This window comes from Folsomia candida, unplaced genomic scaffold (assembly GCF_002217175.1).
Source record: "Folsomia candida strain VU population unplaced genomic scaffold, ASM221717v1 Fcan01_Sc050, whole genome shotgun sequence".
Lineage (NCBI taxonomy): Eukaryota > Metazoa > Arthropoda > Collembola > Entomobryomorpha > Isotomidae > Folsomia > Folsomia candida.
Genome location: NW_019091242.1, coordinates 509346 through 527445, shown reverse-complemented (window position 1 = coordinate 527445; position 18100 = coordinate 509346). Strand labels below are relative to the sequence as shown.

Genomic DNA, 18100 nt, shown 5'->3' with positions numbered 1-18100 from the left:
GAAAAAAAAAGTTTTTCATTAGTCGATTTCGAATTTTTCTAACTTTTTTAACGACTTTGGTTTTACATAGGTAGGAATCTGGCTCGTAATACTTTGCAGGCTTAGCGATCATTATGTGGGGTCGATATCTCAGAGAGAGGTATTCCAAATTCAATTCACACTTACACTTACAGTGGAAATGTATTTTAAAATTCTGGACGACAAATTTGTAGGGCAGGACGTTGCCAATTTTTTTAAAATATACACTCCAGATTTTGACACTTTTTGAATGAGGAGATCTCAAGTTTAAGAAGCCTTCAGAAAAATTGGAACTAGTCGAAACTGGCTCAAAAAACTCGATGCCATTCCATCAATCAACTCACTGACTGCAAATTTGTCGTCCAGAATTTTAAAATAAGTTCCCAGAGAAGAGAAGTGGTTAAAAATGTGACGATTTTGACGATGGGTCATAGTTTAGTTGTAATTTTCACACTTTTTATCCGCCCCCTGCTTTCGTTGCAAGCAGGGGTGGCGTTATTGGCTTCTGTAAATATGTATTTTGAAGGAACGCCATGAAATTTCACGAAATACGTAGCAATGAAGACAATGACAAATCTGACTACTTTACATATTTACCTGTCATTTACATAATTTAATTAGGTAAGGGTAAAAAGTGGCTTTAATTAACCACCACCACAACTAATTAACTTTCTATCCTTGTCCAGTCTCTGCCCTTCCAGCAGGCTACTCTCCAGCAGTTCAGTTTCTGTTTTATGTATGTTATTTTATTCCAAGGAAATTTTGTACTTTTTTCGAAATTTCTCCAATTTTTTCGACATGTCATCCTCCTCCTCATCTCGACCTACTACTCCGGAACATCACGACGTCAAGGATCCCATTCCTATAATTGATCTAGGCGACAGCAGCAGTGATAACGACGACGCCGAGGATGTGACACTTATCGGAAGAGATTCCGCAATTCTGGCAGCATCCGCGGTTCATGGAGATTATTTGGTATGAGTTCGGATTTTATTGCTTGTGGCATTTTTTGTATTCGAAAATTATTCAGGTGCAAGAAACCAGTTGCAAGAAATCATGGGGAGAAAGTGGTTTCTTGCAGGTGAATATTTGACCTGCAAGAAATGCGAGACGCAAGAAACGACGTCCCGGCGCTATACTTCATACGGCGCGTGACGCGAAGATGGCGCATATTTCTACCAGTTTTTTGCACCTCGAATTTCTTGCGTTGCAGTGCAAGAAATGTAGCAAACCAGCAAGAAACAAAATAACAAGGAATAACTGCAAGAAAGTGTTTTTTATGCAACTATTTTGATCTGCAACTGCAAGAAATGCACGGTGAAACAAGCTACGCCCCATCGCTATGCTTCATATAAACGACACATATTTCTTGCACTTTCTCCCACTTTCTTGCACCTCGCATTCCCTGCGTGGCTTACTTTCCAGCGTAAGATATGTAGCAATAAACGAAACGATGTTATTCAAAATCCCATAAAATTTTAAAATAGTCTCCTTATCGAAATATTTAGGGGACGAACCCGTTACGACACGTGTACGGCGATCAGCACGTTCCTCTTCGAGAGAAAGACGTGACCACCACCGAGTTGGACAACCTTCTTAAACGAGTCGATGACTTGACCCTGGCCGTGGTTGGGAACGATAATGACATCATTTTCAAAGCCATGACAGACATTCTTCACTGGAGAGGAGATCACCAGAACAAGACGCCGTCCGGCACAGAAAAGAAGGGAAAATGTGATCAGGAAGAGGAGGAAAATCAGAACGATTCTACACCAGAGTGTAAGGACGGATCATAAATTTTAGGAAATTTATAGTGTTTCGTTTCTTACGGATTTGCTACATTTCTTGGACTGGAAAGCAAGAAATGTGGGGTGCCAGAAACTGGGAGAAAGTGCAAGAAATATACAGCCACGCGCCGTATGAAGTATTTACAGCGACGGGGCGTCGTTTCTTACGCCTTGAATTTCTTGCAGGGCAAAATCCCTGAAAACAACACTTTCTTGCCATTTCGTCTTGCAACCCATGTTGCATTTCTTGCAGATTTGCTACATTTCTTGCACTGCAAAGCAAGCAACACAAGATATGCGAGGTGCAAGAAACTGTGAGATAGTGCAAGAAATATGTAGGCGCCATCTACCCACGCGCCATACGAAGGATAGCGTCGGGCGTCATTTCTTGCGCCTTGCATTTCTTGCAGGTCAAAATATTTACCTGCAAGGAACCATTTTCTCCCCGTTATTTCTTGCACAAGAAACGCTGCAAATTTACATGAAATAAACGTTGCCAAAGATCTAAATTTTCTCATTTTTCTTTGCTTCCACACAGTGATACAAGTTGTCGAACGTTCCGAAGAACAAAGAGAAATTGTGGTGCTGAAGGAACGTCGTGGAACGAGATATTTGGATGATGCGTTTTTTAAAGTATGAATGAAATCTGGACAAGGGTTAATATCTAAATTTGAGCAATTTTACTTGAAATACACAGCCTAAATTTTCTATTTTTTTGGAATCGTAGTCGTGATGCAAGGACATGAAGTTGTTGACCGTCCTGAAGAACACAGAGAAATCTTGGTACTAAGCGCGGAACTGGATCATTCGTTTTTTTTTAAAATTTCAGTATGAATTACATTACTCAGACTTTGTGCTAATAATTTTAGTAAGAATTTTTGCCTGTTTTTATCTAGTTACTTTTTTAATTTTTACATACGTACGTTTATCTAAAATAATATGTAAACTGTTTATAAGATAATTTTCATAATATAAATAAATAACAATGTTAGCTTTTTAAAATGTTGAATGAATTGGAAGTAAGAAAAACAACTGGCAATGGGGTGATCACAAACCATATTCAGCCCAGATTATTTTTTGACCAGGTCAATTTGAAAGGGTAACTCTTTAGAAACAATATTTACTGCGGCACTTGCATAGATGCGAAAAATTTCGCAAATTATCGGCGCCTCACGTCCGCGAAAACGCTCAGTTTTCCAGCGGAAAATGTGTCTATTCCTATTCCTCGAGCGTTTTAGCGAACTTGCGGCGCCCATAATTTGCTGAATTTTTCGCATCTACTTAAGTTCCGCATTAAATGTTATTTCTAAAGAGTTGCTCTTTTAACCTGAGATGGTCAGAAAATAATCTGGGTTGAACATGGTTTGGGTCCCCATTGGAAAACTATGAAAATGACAAAATTGGTTATTAAATGAATCCAGAATTTTAAAATAAATTTCCAAAGTTAAAAATATGGCGATGAATCCACCGTTAAACGAATCCAGCCTCTTTTTGGACTTCCCAATACATTCTCAGCCGTTCTGGAGAGTAGCCATGCGCCGCGATCAAGCCCTCCCTCGGCTGATCCCCATCCTCTTGCATATGCTGAAAGCGTTCCGAATGAACTGGTTCGATCCCCATTTTCTTGGCGCAGATGGCCACATACACGTCATCAAAGCGAAACGGAGTTACGAAAAATGTCGCGTAGTAAATATCCAAAAGGGCCGATTTAGACAGCAGGACGTTTCCAGCGTTTACAAATTTTGGAAAATAATCGAAAGGGTATTCGTCCAAGTCGATGAAAAATTTATTATCTGAAATTAGACCAAAATTTAAAAAATTTGGAGTATTTACTTAACAAAATAGTCAACAGATATAATAAACTCGCGGAACGTAGTGCAATCGATCGAGGTACATTAGTTTTTCTAGAAAAATTCGACATTTTCTACATTTTATGACCTTTGACCTCATTTACACAGTCATCAGGGCGATTTACGTCGAGAATGATGGTGATTTCTCAAATCCCCGTCTAAAATTACGTCTAAAACGAAAAATTAGACATTTTTTTTTACTTTTGACCTCGTTTCCACTTTCAAGGAGCCATCTTACGTTGAAAATGATAGCGATTTCTGGAATCCGAGCCCCAAATTACCAAAAATTCGACATTTTTGACCTTTGACCTACTTTCCACGATCAATGGGTCATCATACCATGAAAATGATCGCGATTTCTGAACTCTAAACCCCAAAAACTAGTAAGATTTAGCCTAAAAATAAATGACAACGTATCTATCTAACGAAGAATAACTCACTAAATCGATTCCGCAAAGGTTTCGTGAACTGTGCATTTCCTGCATAAAGCCTTTCTCCATGGGGTTCTTGCTCCTCCGTGAATTGTCGCAGTTGTCGGACCGAGAAGTAGTAATCGTCATCAATTAACATGACGTAGTTAAAATTGGGACAAACTTCGGCCGCAAATCGCATCTCGGTCACTGTTTTGATGGTGTTGTTGTAATACGTGTCGTCATACCTGTTCATATTCATTCATTTGACTGATTATAATACATAGTGAATGAAAATGAAATTCCTGTTATTTGAATGAAAATGAGTGAAAGATTCCTTCATTTCGGATGAATGACTGTGAATGAAGGATTTTTCACTCATTTCATTTTTCATCCGAAGTAAAAAAAAAAATGAAGTTGGTGAAATGAAATGAATCTGAACAAAAATGACTGAATGTGAACGAAAATCTTCAGTCAGAAATTGGGATGATTGACTTTTGAATGAAAACTAAATTTTTGAACAGGTCGTCATACTGGATTCGGACGATGTCTTGGAAGCGTTCCTCTTCAACAACCAGGGAAGCCTGGTGGGATCCATTGTTCGAGTTACCGATGAAAAATAGCGTCTTTGTGGTAATTCCGGACACCTCATTTTTCCACGTGGCTCGTATGGCGTCGCGACTTTCGACATTTGGAGGCGCAGATTTAACCAGGATGAGGAAGAAGAAGTGGTCATTTTCACAGCCGAAGGTAGTTTTACTTGGGGTGATTGCTATTTTGGAGTAGTATTGATTCGTTGGAGTGAAAGGGCTGAGGGTTTTGTCTCTGAAAATGTAGTCAAAATTAGAAATAAGTAGGAGAGAAAATGAATTAAAGATGTCAAAATCAGCATATTTTTAGTCATTTCTCGCCTCTGGGAATTTATTTTAAAATTCTGGGCGACAAATTTGTAGTCGGTGAATTGATTAATGGAATGGCGTTGAGTTTTTTGAGCCAGTTTACTCGACGAGTTCCAAATTTTCTGAAGGTTTCTTAAACTTGAGATCTCCTCCGCCAAAAAGTGTCAAAATCTGGAGTGTATATTTCAAAAAAAAATTGGGAACGACGACCTGCTCCACAAATTTGTCGTTCAGAATTTTAAAATAGATTCCCAGAGTGGAGAAATTATTAAAAAATGTGCTGATTTAATTGATGACGATGTCATTTCTTTGACGAGTCCTCCTTCGTTAAAATTATCCTTACCGGAAATTAGTCACGATTTTGTAGAAATTTTCATCGCTTACGGCCAAAGGATACGTAAATTGTGAATATGGCGTTTCTCGTATCAACATATCCACTCCAAACTTCCAAATATGATGAACAAGAATGAAACCAAGAATGAAAAAATAAAAGGCTGCTGCGACCGGAAGCAATGTTTTTGGTCGTCGTTTCCTGTTCAAAAAAAATTAAATCTTGATGATTAAATTGAAATTTCTCATCAACATTGGATGGAACTTAATCAGCACGTTTCTCTTCTCTGGAAATTTATTTTAAAATTCTGGACGACAAATTAGTGGAACAGATCATTCTCAATTTAAAAAAAATATCCACTCCATCCAGATTTTGAAACTTTTTGAAGGAGGAGATTTCAAGTAGAAAATTTTGAAGTGGCTCAAAAAACTTGTCGCCATTCCAAATCAACTCACTGACTACAAATTTGTCTTCCAGAATTTCAAAATAAGTTCCCAGAGCCGTGAAATTCCTAAAAATGTACTGATTTTCACAATTCTAGTGAAGAGTCTAACGTTAACAATGATTAATTAGTTAATTGCTTACAGAATTTGGAACCTTTTCCGGAGATAATGACCCCACATGATGATTCCGCGTCAGCTGCCAACCAATATAAAATCCAGGTAGTTAAATTTTTAAAAAAGTTTAAAAAAACGAATTTGACCAGCGAACAAATTATTATTTTTTATTATTTATTATTGTTCTAAAATCAGCAGGTGTAGTCACGAAAAATGCAAATTATCATAATAAAATATTTATGGCTCAAATCTCTACTTTGGCGTTCAGATTTTACATTTTGTAAAATTTATGGAGGATTTTGGTTTTGTAGGGAATCATTAGAATTATGAATTATGATTTAAAATTTGCTTAAAATTTCCAGAAGTGTTCATTTGATGCAAATTTTGTTCCAGAGAATTCACACGAAAGCATTGCATGATGCGGAATTGAAAAAATGACATTGATTTAAATGATAACTATTTAGTAAATATTTAAATATTTACTAAATTCAAATTTGATTAATTCATTAATCTCATCTTGAAGCATATGTAAATAAAATATTTACATATATAATATGCAAATATTATTGTTTTGCATAAATGTTTTTGTCAAATAAGTATTTTTGGCGTGGTGCCACACTCGCAAGAAAATCTGCATTAATACGAGCATTTGTGACTCATACATATCCATCTACATAAATACAAATTTACATAATTTTGATGGTGACATGAGAAATTTATGTCGCCAAATTCCGCATCTTCGTCACATAAAATTGGAAATAGTTAAATAATAATCTGTTAGAAAAAGTGTGATGAATTGTAAGTTGAATCATTCATTATTTAAAATTCATTCAAAATTCAATCAAAGTTCGTTCAAAAGTAATTCTAAATTTAATCAAAATTAAATCGAACTTGGGTAAAAGATTAAATCAAAATTCATTCAAAAATTCAATCCAAATTCAAAAATTTAGTAAAAATGCATTCAAAATTAAATCGAGTCAAAATTCATTAAAAAAAATATTTAAAATTCATTTAAAATCCATTCAAAATACCGTAAAAACTCAAATAGTAGCCGGGCGCTACTATTTACAAAATGGGAGGCTGGGACCCGGCTACTATTTGAGCAAAGCTACTATTTGAGCAAGGTCACTATTTTTAAAATTATGAAAAACGGCGGGGCTACAATTTTAGCACAGTTATTATATTTCTGTTTCCAGAATCAAGTTCAGAGTAAATTTTAATAACAGCACAATTTCTCTCTTGCAATCGTAATCGATGTCGATCATATTGTTTCGGCCTGTTCATAATCAATTTCCTCAATAAGCGAATTTTTTGTTCATTTGGATTTTGTGCATCTGGGATTAAATTTAATTCTAATTGAATTGCTTAAATGAGCTGACCAGGATGTACATATGTGGTTGTATTTACATTGGAAGTTGACGCACGGCGATAATTTGAATAAGGCTACTATTTGGACAGGGCTACTATTTGAGCAAGGTCACTATTTTTAAAATTATGAAAAAAGACAGGGCTACTATTTGAACACGGCTACTATTTGAGCAAGGGTCACTATTTGAGTTTTTACGGTAGGTCAAAATATCTATTTAGCTGCAAGAAATCACTTTCTTCCATGTATTTCTTGCAAGTGGTTACTTACTTACGCCCGAAAGAATGGTAGAAACGATCAAAATTCGAAAAAAAGCTGTCAAGTTTGATACATTTCTTGCACTACAATGCAAAAAAAACGCAAAAATTCAGGGTGCACGAAATAAGCGCCATCCAGCCATGCGCGTATCAAGTATTTACATCGGCGGGTGGCGGGGCGCCGTTTCTTGCGCCATGCATTTCTTGCAGGTCAAAATATACACCTGCAAGAAACCACTTTCTCGACCCTCTATTTCTTGCAAGTGGTGACTCACACCCGAAACCGAAACACTGAAAATTTACATGAAATAAATGTTACGTTGCCAAAAATCTAAATTTTCGGTGTGCGGATGATGTCACCCGATCAATCGCACCCCGGCTAACGCACCCCACCATTGCCACCCCGAGGATGATGCCACCCCCGAGCAATCGCACCCGATCAATCTCATCCCTGCAGATGCCACCCCTTATCAATCACACCCCTAGGAGTATCCCACCCCCGTTAGATTTTGACAAATTCTCAGGCACAAATAAATAGGGGTGTGATTGATAAGGGGTGGCATCTGCAGGGGTGCGATTGATCGGGTGCGATTGCTCGGGGGTGGCAATGGTGGGGTGCGTTAGCCGGGGAGCGATTGATCGGGTGGCATCATCCGCAAATCAAATTTTCTCATGCACTTTTCTTTCCTCACAGTGATACAAGTTGTCGAACGTTCCGAAGAACAAAGAGAAATTGTGGCGCTGAAGGAACGTCGTGGAACGAGATATTTGGATGATGCGTTTTTTAAAGTATGAATGAAATCTGGACAAGCGTGTATATCTAAATTGGAGCAATTTTACTTGAAATATGTTTACAGCCTAAATTTTCTATTTTTTTGAAATTGTAGTCGTGATGCAAGGATATGAAGTTGTTGTAAGTTCTGAAGAACATCGTGGTTTTATAGGAACATTGCGGAACAATATAACTGGATCATTCGTTTTTTTTTATTTTAAGTATGAATTACATTACTCACAGAATTTTTGTAAGAATTTTTGCCTGTTTTTAGTCATTTTTAATTGTTACATACGTACGTTTATCTAAAATAATATGTAAACTGTTTATAAGATAATTTTCATAATATAAATAAATAACAACGTTAGCTTTTTAAAATGTTGAATGAATTGAAGTAAGAAAACCAACTGGAAATCGGGTCACAATTAGTCACAAACCATGTTCAGCCCCGCTTCGTCTCAGTTTGAAAGACCAACCCTTTAAACTCAACATTTAGTATGGCACGTGCAAAAAATTCAGCAAATTACGGGCGCCGCACGTTCGCGAAAACGCTCAGTTTTCCAGCGGAACATGTGTCTATTCCTATTCCTCGAGCGTTTTAGCGAACTTGCGGCGCCAATAACACGCTGAAGTTTTCACATCTGCGCACTAAATGTTATTTCTAAAGAGTTGCTTTTACAAACTGAGCTGGTCAGAAAATAATCTGGGTTGAACATGGTTTGCGTCCCCATTGGAAAACTACGAAAATGACAAAATTGGTTATTAAATGAATCCAGAATTTAAAAATAAATTTCCAAAGTTAAAAATATGGCGATGAATCCACCGTTAAACGAATCCAGCCTCTTTTTGGACTTCCCAATACATTCTCAGTCGTTCTGGAGGGTAGCCATGCGCCGCAATCAAGCCTTCCCTCGGTTGATCCCCATTTTCTCTCAAACGTATAAAGCGATCCGAATGAACTGGTTCGATCCCCATTTTCTTGGCGCAGATGGCCACATAGACGTCATCAAAGCGAAACGGGGTTACGAAAAATGTCGCGTAGTAAATGTCCAAAAGGGCCGATTTAGACAGCAGAATGTTTCCAGCGTTGACAAATCTTGGAAAATAATCGAAAGGGTATTCGTCCAAGTCGATGAAAAATTTATTATCTGAAAAATTAGAACAAAATTGAAAATTTTTTAGTATTTTAAATTTTAACGCGTAATCGAGGCATAATCTGTACCTGTTCACTTTCATTCATTTGACTGATTATGATAATGAATGAAAATGACTGAAAGATTCTGTCATTTCATATGAATGACAGTGAATGAATGAAAGGATTCCTCACTCATTTCATTTTTCACCCTATGCTTAATACATAGGGCGAAGTAAGAAATGAAGTCAGATGAAGTGAAATGAATTTGAAAGAAAATGACTGAATGTGAATGCAAATCTGCCAGAATTTCTGACTCAGAAATCGGGATGACTGACTTTTGAATGAAAACTAAATTTTTGAACAGGTATGAATCATGAAAAATGAATTATGAAAAATGATGAGGTATCATTTTTGCTAGAAAAATTCGATATTTCACCACCTTTGACCTACTCTACCTGTCATGTCGTTTCGACCTGTCACCAGGTCGAAACGACAATGGATCTAATTTTCAAATTTTCAATGCAATTAATTTTCGAAACGGCAATTTCTGAAATACCCACCTCAAATCGTGTCTAAAATTAAAAACTCGACATTCTTAACCTCGTACCCGAAAAATGATATCGATTTCTGAACTCCCCACCCCAAAAACTGGTAAGATTTTGTCTAAAAATAACTCACTAACTCGAAACCGCACAGGCTTCGGGAACTGGACATGTCCCGCATAAAGCCTTTCTCGATCCTGTTCCTCCGTGAATTGTCGCAGTTGTCGGACCGAAAAGTAGTAATCGTCATCAAGTAAGATGACGTAGTTAAAATTGGGACAAATTTCGGCCGCAAATCGCATCTCGACCACCGTTTTGATGGTATTGTTGTAATACGTGTCGTCATACTGGAGTCGGACGATGTCTTGGAAGCGTTCCTCTTCAAGAATCAGGGAAGCCTCCTGGTGGACTCCATTGTTCGAGTTGCCGATGAAAAATAGCGTCTTTGTGGAAATTCCGAACACCTCTTTTTTCCATGTGGATCTGATGGCGTCGCGATTTTCGGCATTTTGAGGCGCAGATTTAACCAGGATGAGGAAGAAGAAGTGGTCATTTTCACATCCGAAGGTAGTTTTACTTGGGGTAATTGCTATTTTGGAGTAATATTGATTCGTTGGGGTGAAAGCGGTGCGGGTTTTGTGTCTGAAAATAAAATACAGTCAAAATTAGTAAATAAGGGAGGATAAGTAGGAGAGAAGATGAATTAAAGATGTCAAAATCAGCATATTTTTAGTCATTTCTCGCCTCTGGGAATGTATTTTAAAATTCTGGGCGACAAATTTATAGTTGGTGAGTGGATTGATGGAATGGCGTTGAGTTTTTTGAGCCAGTTTCGACGAGTTCCAATTTTTCTGAAGGCTTCTTAACCTTGAGATCTCCTCCTTCAAAAAGTGTCAAAATCTGGAGTGTATATTTCTTTAAAAAAATTAGGAACGACTTCCGCTCTACAAATTTGTCGTTCAGAATTTGAAATAAATTCCCAGAGTCGAGAAATGATTAAAATGTGCTGATTTTAATTGATCACGATGACATGTGACGATGTCATTTTTTTACGAGTCCTCCTCCAGCAAAATTATCCTCACCGGAAGTTAGTCACGATTTTGTAGAAATCTTCATTGCTGACGGCCAATGGATACGTAAATTGTGAATATGGCGTTTCTCGTACAATCAAATCCACTCCAAACGTCCAAACAAGAAGAATTAAAATAAAAAACGCTGCTGCGATGGGAAGCAAGGTTTTTGGTCGTCGTTTCCTGTTCAGAAAATAAAATCGTGAAGATTAAATTGAAATTTCTTATCAACATTGGATGGACCTTAGGACTCTGACTTATCGTCTAAATCAGCACATTTCTCTTGTCTGGAAATTTATTTTCAAATTCTGGACGACATATTTGTAGAGCAGGTCGTTCCAAATTTTAATAAAATATCCACTCCAGTCAAATTTTGACACTTTTTGAAGGAGATCTCAAGTTTACGAAACCTTCAGAAAAATTCGAACTCGTCGAAACTGGCTTAAAAAAACTCAACGCCATTCCATAATCAACTCACTGACTACAAATTTGTGGTCCAGAATTTTAAAATAAATTCCCAGAGTGGTGAATTTCTTAAAAATGTGCTGATTTTCACGATTCTGGTGATGAGTCCAATGATTAATTAGTGAATTACTAACAGAATTTGGAACCTTATCCGGAGATATTGACCCCACATGATGATTCCGAGTCAGCTGCCAACCAATATAAAATCCAGGTAATAAAATTTTAAAAAAGTTTAAAAAAGCGAATTCTACCAGCGAAAAAATAAGTATTCTTTTTTTATTTATTGTTCTAAAATCATCAGGTGTAGTCACGAAAAATGCAAATTATAATAATAAAATATTTATGGCTCAAATCTCTACTTTGGCGTTCAGATTTTACATTTTGTAAAATTTATGGAGGATGTTGGTTTTGTAGGGAATCATTTGAATTATGATTTAAAATTTGCTTAAAATTTCCAGGAGTGTCCATTTCATGTAAATTTTATTTCAGATTCACACCAAATGCATGATCCGGATTTTTTTTAACATGACATTGATTTAAATGATAACTTTTACTATACAAATATTTACTAAATTCAAATTTAATTAATTCACTAATCCCATTTTGGAGCATACGTATGTAAATCAAATATGTACATAATATGCAAATATTATTGTTTTGCATAAATGTTTTTGTCAAATAAGTATTTTTGGCGTGGTGCCATACTTGCAAGAAAATCTGCATACGAGCATTTGACTCATTTACCCGTGTATACATATATGTATACAAATGCACATAATTTTGATAATGACATGAGAAATTTATGTCGCCAAATTCCGCATCGTCGTCACATAAAATTGGAAATAGTTAAATAATAATCTGTTAGAAAAATTGTGCTGAATTGTAAGTTCAATCCATTATTTAAAATTCGTTCAAAATTCAATCAAAATTCATTCAAAATCCATTCCAAATCCATTCCAAATCCATTCAAAATTTATTCAAAATTCAATCAAAAGTCATTTAAAATTCAATCAAAATTCATTCAAAAGTAATTCTTAATTCAAGCAAAAGTCAATCAAAATTAAATCAAAATTTAGTAAAAATACATTTAAAATTAAACCAAAATTGACTCAAAATTCATTTCGCCCTCATTGAGTGAATGTGAACAGGTACGATGGTACTATATTATCACGCTTTTGAGATGATAAGGTAGCAAAAATTTCCTAAATTATCTGGATGAGTGAGTTAAGAAGAAGAGGAAGCAATTAATCATCCCATCGTCACAACACTTCATGGTCAATGGGGTGTCAACTTTGGGATTTTTAACAACAAAAATACACAAATACTCGTCTCTGCGGAGAAACAATAACTTTGCAAAAGTCAAAAGATCTTCTTCTCGAAAGGAACATAATACCCGGATTGCGTCACGTATGTAGATATTTTGGCTGAGTCACAAATAAATCTGCACCTCTCATCTCTCGCCCCTGGTTTCGCTAGTCGATGTCATTCTCTGTCTGTTTGTCCGTACGATGAGCAGTGGCCGCGGAAGCTGTGGGGACATTAAGTATGGATTTTGATATGTATTTGCTTATTTTGTACATTACGATCACGCTACTGAACTGAATTACTTAGATAAACATGCAATTTTATTTTATCCAGTCTAACGCATACCTGTTCAACAAAAATTCAGTTTTCATTCAAAGTCAGTCATTCCGATTTCGGACTACAGATTGTCATTCACATTCATTTCACTTCATTGGACTTCATTTCTTACTGCGCCCCATGTATTAAGCATAGGGTGAAAACCTATCAGTACAGCTTTGCTTAGCCCGAACCAGGTTTAGTAAACCCATGTTTCTCAGTAGTTTTCTATAAAATTATGTGCTACTATTTTACACTAATTTTTGCATTAACTTGCATCAATCTTTCGTACTACTAGGCTCCAAATTCTAAAAATATTTACTATCCATTGCCCTTGACTACTTCCCAGTGGGGGTCGCCTCTACAGCCCATATGGTCAATTTGTGTTCATATTTAACTTCGTATTATTTCATGAGAAAGCAGTAAGGATCTCTGGTCCAAATTTCAGCTTTCTATGTTAATTTCTAAAAATCGGTATGGGTCACCCCATAGGGTCGCTCTAGATAAAAATTTTACCAATTTCATGTCATATTCTTCCATTAGGACCCATAAGCAACCTCTCCACCAAATTTCAGCTTGATATGATGATTTTGAAAAATCAGTATGGGTCACCCTCTAGGGTCCCTCAAGATGAAAATTTTTCCAACTTTAACTCATTTTTATCTATTAGGAGCCATTAGTAACCTCTGTGCCAAATTTCAGCTTTCTACGACAATTTTGAAATTTTGGTGCATAATACCCCACCCACTCCGATGACCCCCACCGGTCCAAAACTTTTCTGATTGAACCCATCTTCGAACTCGGTCGTTGCATTGCCCAGATACATGTCTGTACCAAATTTGGTCCAAATCGGTCAACTCGTTCGAGAGTTATCGAAAGACAGACGGACGGACAGACGGACAGACGGACGGACATGACGATTACATAAGCCCTGGTTCGGGCTAAAAATGAAATAAGTGAACAATCCTTTCATTCACAGTCATTCATCTGAAATGACGGAACCCTTCATTTATTTTCATTTAAATGACAGGAAATTCATCTTCATTCACTATCATAATCAGTCAAATGAATGAAGGTGAACAGGTATGGTCTAACATTTCACTTCTTTGTGCAGTGGCCGCGGAAGCGTGGGGATATCTTGGGATATTTATATTGTGGGATGGGGGGAAGGAGGAGTTTACATAACATGGGAAGATGATGCGGACATCGAATAACCGTGGGGACCTTGTCCCTCTGTCCTCACTCACACTTCCGCGGCCACTCCCGATGAGTAAACATGCACTGACTGAAGTGATCGTTATCCTGAACTGACAATGGAACCTCTTTTCAAGCTACACCGGGATTGACTAGTGAGCTATGTCAAAAAATCACGCCAAAAATAATGAGTCACGTGACACTTTTCTTTCCGTTGAATGGCCCCTTTGAAGAAAAATAGTGGCGGTTAAGTTCAATTTTTGAGCACATTTTCCCTTGCTTTTTCCTCCACGGGGCGAAAACCAGGGAGAACTTTGACCCCCAATATTTTTCTTCAAAGGGGCCATTCAACGGAAATATGAGTGCCATGTGACTCTTAATTTTTGGCTTGATTTTTTGACGTAACTCGCTAGTTGATCCTGGTGTAGCTTGAAAAAAGGTTCCATTGTGAGTAGAATGATATCCATATCAAATTTTTGCACAGCGTGGGCACCTGAACTGTCTAAACCGGCATTATTTACATGCATACGTGGTCCTGGCATAATTTCCAAAAATATGTACATTTTCGTAGAATTGACAGACCTGCATGAATTTTGTTGGTTTTTTAGATTGAGAAGTTGGAGTCGTGATTGTGATTTGTTTTTCAAAAATTGAAAAATTGCTATTAAATATGACGTATTGAATTTTGCATAGCTTTTGAACTGACAAAACCGACATTATATTTATTTGCGTTACGCAAATTAGTAAATTAGTACGTAAATTACTAATATACTAAAAAATGTAGTGTACTAAAAAAATAATAATTATAATATTCTGGATATTTTTTAACATCCAAAATATAATTTTGTTTGATAAACGAGGCTAACCTGCGTTAAACATTATTAATAAAAAATTTTCAATACGAAATTGGAGTCATATTTGTGCATTTTTTGTTAATTGAAAAATCACTCTTACATATGATTTTTAGATATTTATTTTTGCAGAAATTGAGAAATTGCATCGATATCAAATTTTGCATAGCGTCGGCTGACATAAATATTTTCAAAAATTGAGAAACTGCAGACATACATACAATTTTGTAATTTGTGTTATCTGTTTATTTTATCAGAGCAGCAGAATATTTGCATCTTGTATGTATCTAGATATGCAGACTACTTATCATCATTTATCCATCAGGATGAGGAAGACCCATGTTTGCACGCGCGTGGGTGGGGGCACATACTCATTTGCATATGTACGAGACTTCTGTTCTTGGCTATGTCTACCGTTTGGCAAGCTTTTCTACTTGGTGACCATACTGTTGCACATTTTCTTGCTACTTTTTTCCCCCTTGTTTATCTCACTCTACTTTGGGGTCGGTCGTATTAAGTAGTCGAATTAAAAATAGAGCGTGAGACAGCTTTTATGTAAGTAAATCGAGATCCAGATACATAAATTGATGGTCAAGGACGTACGTGTGAATAAGCATGAACGAGATTTTTCAGCAATTTGTAACCTCTCTGAAAAACAAAAGTTAAGTTTCCTACTCGATTGTTTTATCTCTTTTTCTATTTTTTCCATTTAGCCCCAATGTCGAAGCAACGTGAGACATTTGGTGCTATATGAGAAATATATAGTATGCGTTTACCAAAGCTCAATGTGAATTTTTTTTTGCCCGTGTGGTTCGACCTTATGAGCTAGGGGGATGCGGTAAAAACCATTAGAACCAGCTCACAAATATAGATATAGGGCACGCGTGCCGTTTTTCGAAATTTCAAATAGTTTTTGAAATATGAAATATCCGCTAAAACGTATTTTTGACTAAAAATCACAAAATTCTATCGTGAATGAGTTGGGTGCATAATAGAGAGTTGAAGTAAATTACAATTACATCCGCAAGCAATTTATGTACAATATTTATATTGGGACCCTTTCGAATTAAGGCCTCCTTGAGGCCACAAATTTGAAAATTCAAAATTTTTTGTTCCTCAATCTCACCGATGTACAGCCTTCATGAATGGGTTTTTATCGCCGATCACCACGGATTTCTATTCCTTAGATGTATGAGGAGTGCAACGTGGCCGTCGACTTATAAATTTGACCGTGGCGGTATTGTAATAGCAATTTTTTGAAATTTTCACTGAATAGTTTTTTACCGTATACCAGTCCCTAAATGCCCCAGATGAGTGGGAATCAAACCAAAATATCCAAGTTTTATACTTCAGCAACTTTATGCGAAGAATTTGTCCGCCCACGCCCACTCCCCCTTGACCTCAGGGGGAGTGGTTGTATTCAATACAGTAAAATCAAAATAATTTGTGAAGTAGTGAATATTTTTCTATTCTGCTTTCACCATGTGATATCATAAATTAATAAACCGTAGTAACGTTACAAGTAGCTCACCCTGTCATAATGATTTGCATATAACTTTCCACCAAAGGTACGGAATAAGCCGACAAAATAGATTATCACTCTCATAGATTCTTGCACCAATAGTGCAATATAAACGGAAAAATATATTTTAAAAATCCGGAATTAGTTTGCACCACTAGTGCAACATTAGCGACCAACGGGATACAAAGTTTTGAAAACTTTGAAAAAATCGTATGGTTTTTTCTCCCGACATTCTGCAACATTGGTGCATAGGGCATCCCTTTCCCAATTATGTATTATCAAATGTATATATTTTAGCGTCAATGGTGCAGAATAATCGAACAAATGGACATGATTTTGGAAGGGAAATAGACGGCCCAATTGTTATGCATCATTAATTTTTGGGGGGAAATAGATGGCCCAATTGTTACGCATCATTTTTAATAACCAATTGCTCGGTACTAACGGTACTACTTATTCCAAAATTATAGTCCTATCTCGATCTATTTGCTGAATTAACTTGCACCATTTGCGCTCGGATTGTTCTATACCAATGGTGGGACCAAACAAGTCTATAATGGACAAGGGGATTTTTAATCAGCATCAATTGATGCAAAAAACTCGTCAACGGACGGACGGACGGACGGACAAGAGGAATTCAATAGCTCCCGTGCTACGCAGGGTGAGCTAATAATGAGTCACGACCACACCCCTATGAAAATGAGGGGGTGTGGTTCAGGGTAAATTGATATTATTATTCAAATTGATGAATAGTAGCAAGATTAATGTTCTTGCGTCGTCGGGAGTGGTTTGGGGAAAAATTAAGGCATGAATACATCGATTATAATGATGACAAATAATGTCAGTTATATCCAGAAGTAGGAGGGAAACTCGCATCTCGACTGGATTTTTCAGCTCTTGTAGAAGATAAAGCTAGCGCTGCAACCCGAGTCAAATTGCTGGCATAAGGGACATCGGCTCAGTCTGTAGCATAAGCACGCGGGTTCAAATCTCAGTAGAGGCTAGTTTACATTTTTGCAAGCCAGTTTTGACTAAAATGCTTTTAACTTTGCCATAAGAGGTCAAGTTCTATTAGTAGGATATTCAAACCGCACCGACAGCGTTTGGGGGTGTGGTCAGTATGAAAAAATGATGATATTGACCACTCCCCAATATCTTCCCGGGGGTGGTCCGGCTATGTTGCAAGTAGAACTTTACCCCCTATACAACGGTATAACATTGTGGTCAAAACTAGGTTGCAAAAAGTAAATTTATCTGTACCGTGCTGCGGTTTGAACCTGGAATACTTGCAGTCAAGCCGAGCCGATGTCCCCTACGCCAGTGTGTTTGACCCGAGTTGCAGCGCAAGCTTTATCTTCTACAAGAGCTGAAAAATCCAGTCGAGATGCGAGTTTTCCTCGTACTTCTGGATATAACTGACATTAGTGCAATTAAATTGTTTTCCCGGAACTTGG

General features: G+C 36.9%; 3 protein-coding genes across 5 annotated transcripts; 1 reads left to right on the top strand and 2 right to left on the bottom strand.

Annotated features, from left to right (window-relative positions):
* The first annotated feature begins 684 nt into the window (after nt 1–684).
* On the top strand, nt 685–3258 carry LOC110862211. Of its 2 annotated transcripts, none has more exons than XM_022111392.2 (4): nt 685–993; nt 1527–1797; nt 2344–2461; nt 2533–3258. In XM_022111392.2, exons 1-3 carry the CDS (start codon nt 757–759, stop codon nt 2442–2444), a joined length of 609 nt encoding a protein of 202 aa, XP_021967084.1. In that variant the 5' UTR covers nt 685–756; the 3' UTR covers nt 2445–2461; nt 2533–3258. The 2 variants fall into 2 exon arrangements, with proteins under 2 accessions (XP_021967084.1, XP_021967083.1); XM_022111391.2 differs by having other exon boundaries at nt 686–993; nt 2344–2438.
* Nucleotides 3249–6114, bottom strand: LOC118433392 (beta-1,3-galactosyltransferase brn-like). The gene is made up of 5 exons (XM_035845305.1): nt 5881–6114; nt 5308–5496; nt 4600–4890; nt 4096–4313; nt 3249–3598 (listed from the first exon to the last, which is right to left on the bottom strand). Exons 1-5 carry the CDS (start codon nt 5916–5918, stop codon nt 3276–3278), a joined length of 1059 nt encoding a protein of 352 aa, XP_035701198.1. The 5' UTR covers nt 5919–6114; the 3' UTR covers nt 3249–3275.
* A 2400-nt stretch (nt 6115–8514) lies between these two features.
* LOC110862185 (beta-1,3-galactosyltransferase brn) lies at nt 8515–11780 on the bottom strand. 2 transcript variants are annotated; one of them, XM_035845303.1, is made up of 6 exons: nt 11594–11780; nt 11007–11177; nt 10061–10566; nt 9071–9395; nt 8962–8985; nt 8515–8654 (listed from the first exon to the last, which is right to left on the bottom strand). In XM_035845303.1, the coding sequence occupies exons 1-4, from the start codon at nt 11629–11631 to the stop codon at nt 9073–9075; spliced, it is 1038 nt and encodes a 345-aa protein (XP_035701196.1). In that variant the 5' UTR covers nt 11632–11780; the 3' UTR covers nt 8515–8654; nt 8962–8985; nt 9071–9072. The 2 variants fall into 2 exon arrangements, with proteins under 2 accessions (XP_035701196.1, XP_035701197.1); XM_035845304.1 differs by lacking the exons at nt 8515–8654; nt 8962–8985 and having other exon boundaries at nt 9129–9395; nt 10065–10566.
* Between the last annotated feature and the right edge of the window lie 6320 nt (nt 11781–18100).

What these genes read in the sequence shown, in the direction of transcription:
- LOC110862211 (XM_022111392.2), top strand. Translation starts at nt 757, where the DNA reads ATGTTATTTTATTCCAAGGAAATTTTGTACTTTTTTCGAAATTTCTCC. An exon ending in CGGTTCATGGAGATTATTTG is followed by an intron (nt 994 to 1,526) that starts GTATGAGTTCGG and finishes CGAAATATTTAG; the next exon opens with GGGACGAACCCGTTACGACA. An exon ending in GAACGATTCTACACCAGAGT is followed by an intron (nt 1,798 to 2,343) that starts GTAAGGACGGAT and finishes GCTTCCACACAG; the next exon opens with TGATACAAGTTGTCGAACGT.
- LOC118433392 (XM_035845305.1), bottom strand. Translation starts at nt 5,918, where the DNA reads ATGTGGGGTCATTATCTCCGGAAAAGGTTCCAAATTCT. An exon ending in CGGAAAAGGTTCCAAATTCT is followed by an intron (nt 5,497 to 5,880) that starts GTAAGCAATTAA and finishes TTTTTTGAACAG; the next exon opens with GAAACGACGACCAAAAACAT. An exon ending in ACCTTTGCGGAATCGATTTA is followed by an intron (nt 3,599 to 4,095) that starts GTGAGTTATTCT and finishes GTCTAATTTCAG; the next exon opens with ATAATAAATTTTTCATCGAC.
- LOC110862185 (XM_035845303.1), bottom strand. Translation starts at nt 11,631, where the DNA reads ATGTGGGGTCAATATCTCCGGATAAGGTTCCAAATTCT. An exon ending in CGGATAAGGTTCCAAATTCT is followed by an intron (nt 11,178 to 11,593) that starts GTTAGTAATTCA and finishes TTTTCTGAACAG; the next exon opens with GAAACGACGACCAAAAACCT. An exon ending in GCCTGTGCGGTTTCGAGTTA is followed by an intron (nt 9,396 to 10,060) that starts GTGAGTTATTTT and finishes CTAATTTTTCAG; the next exon opens with ATAATAAATTTTTCATCGAC.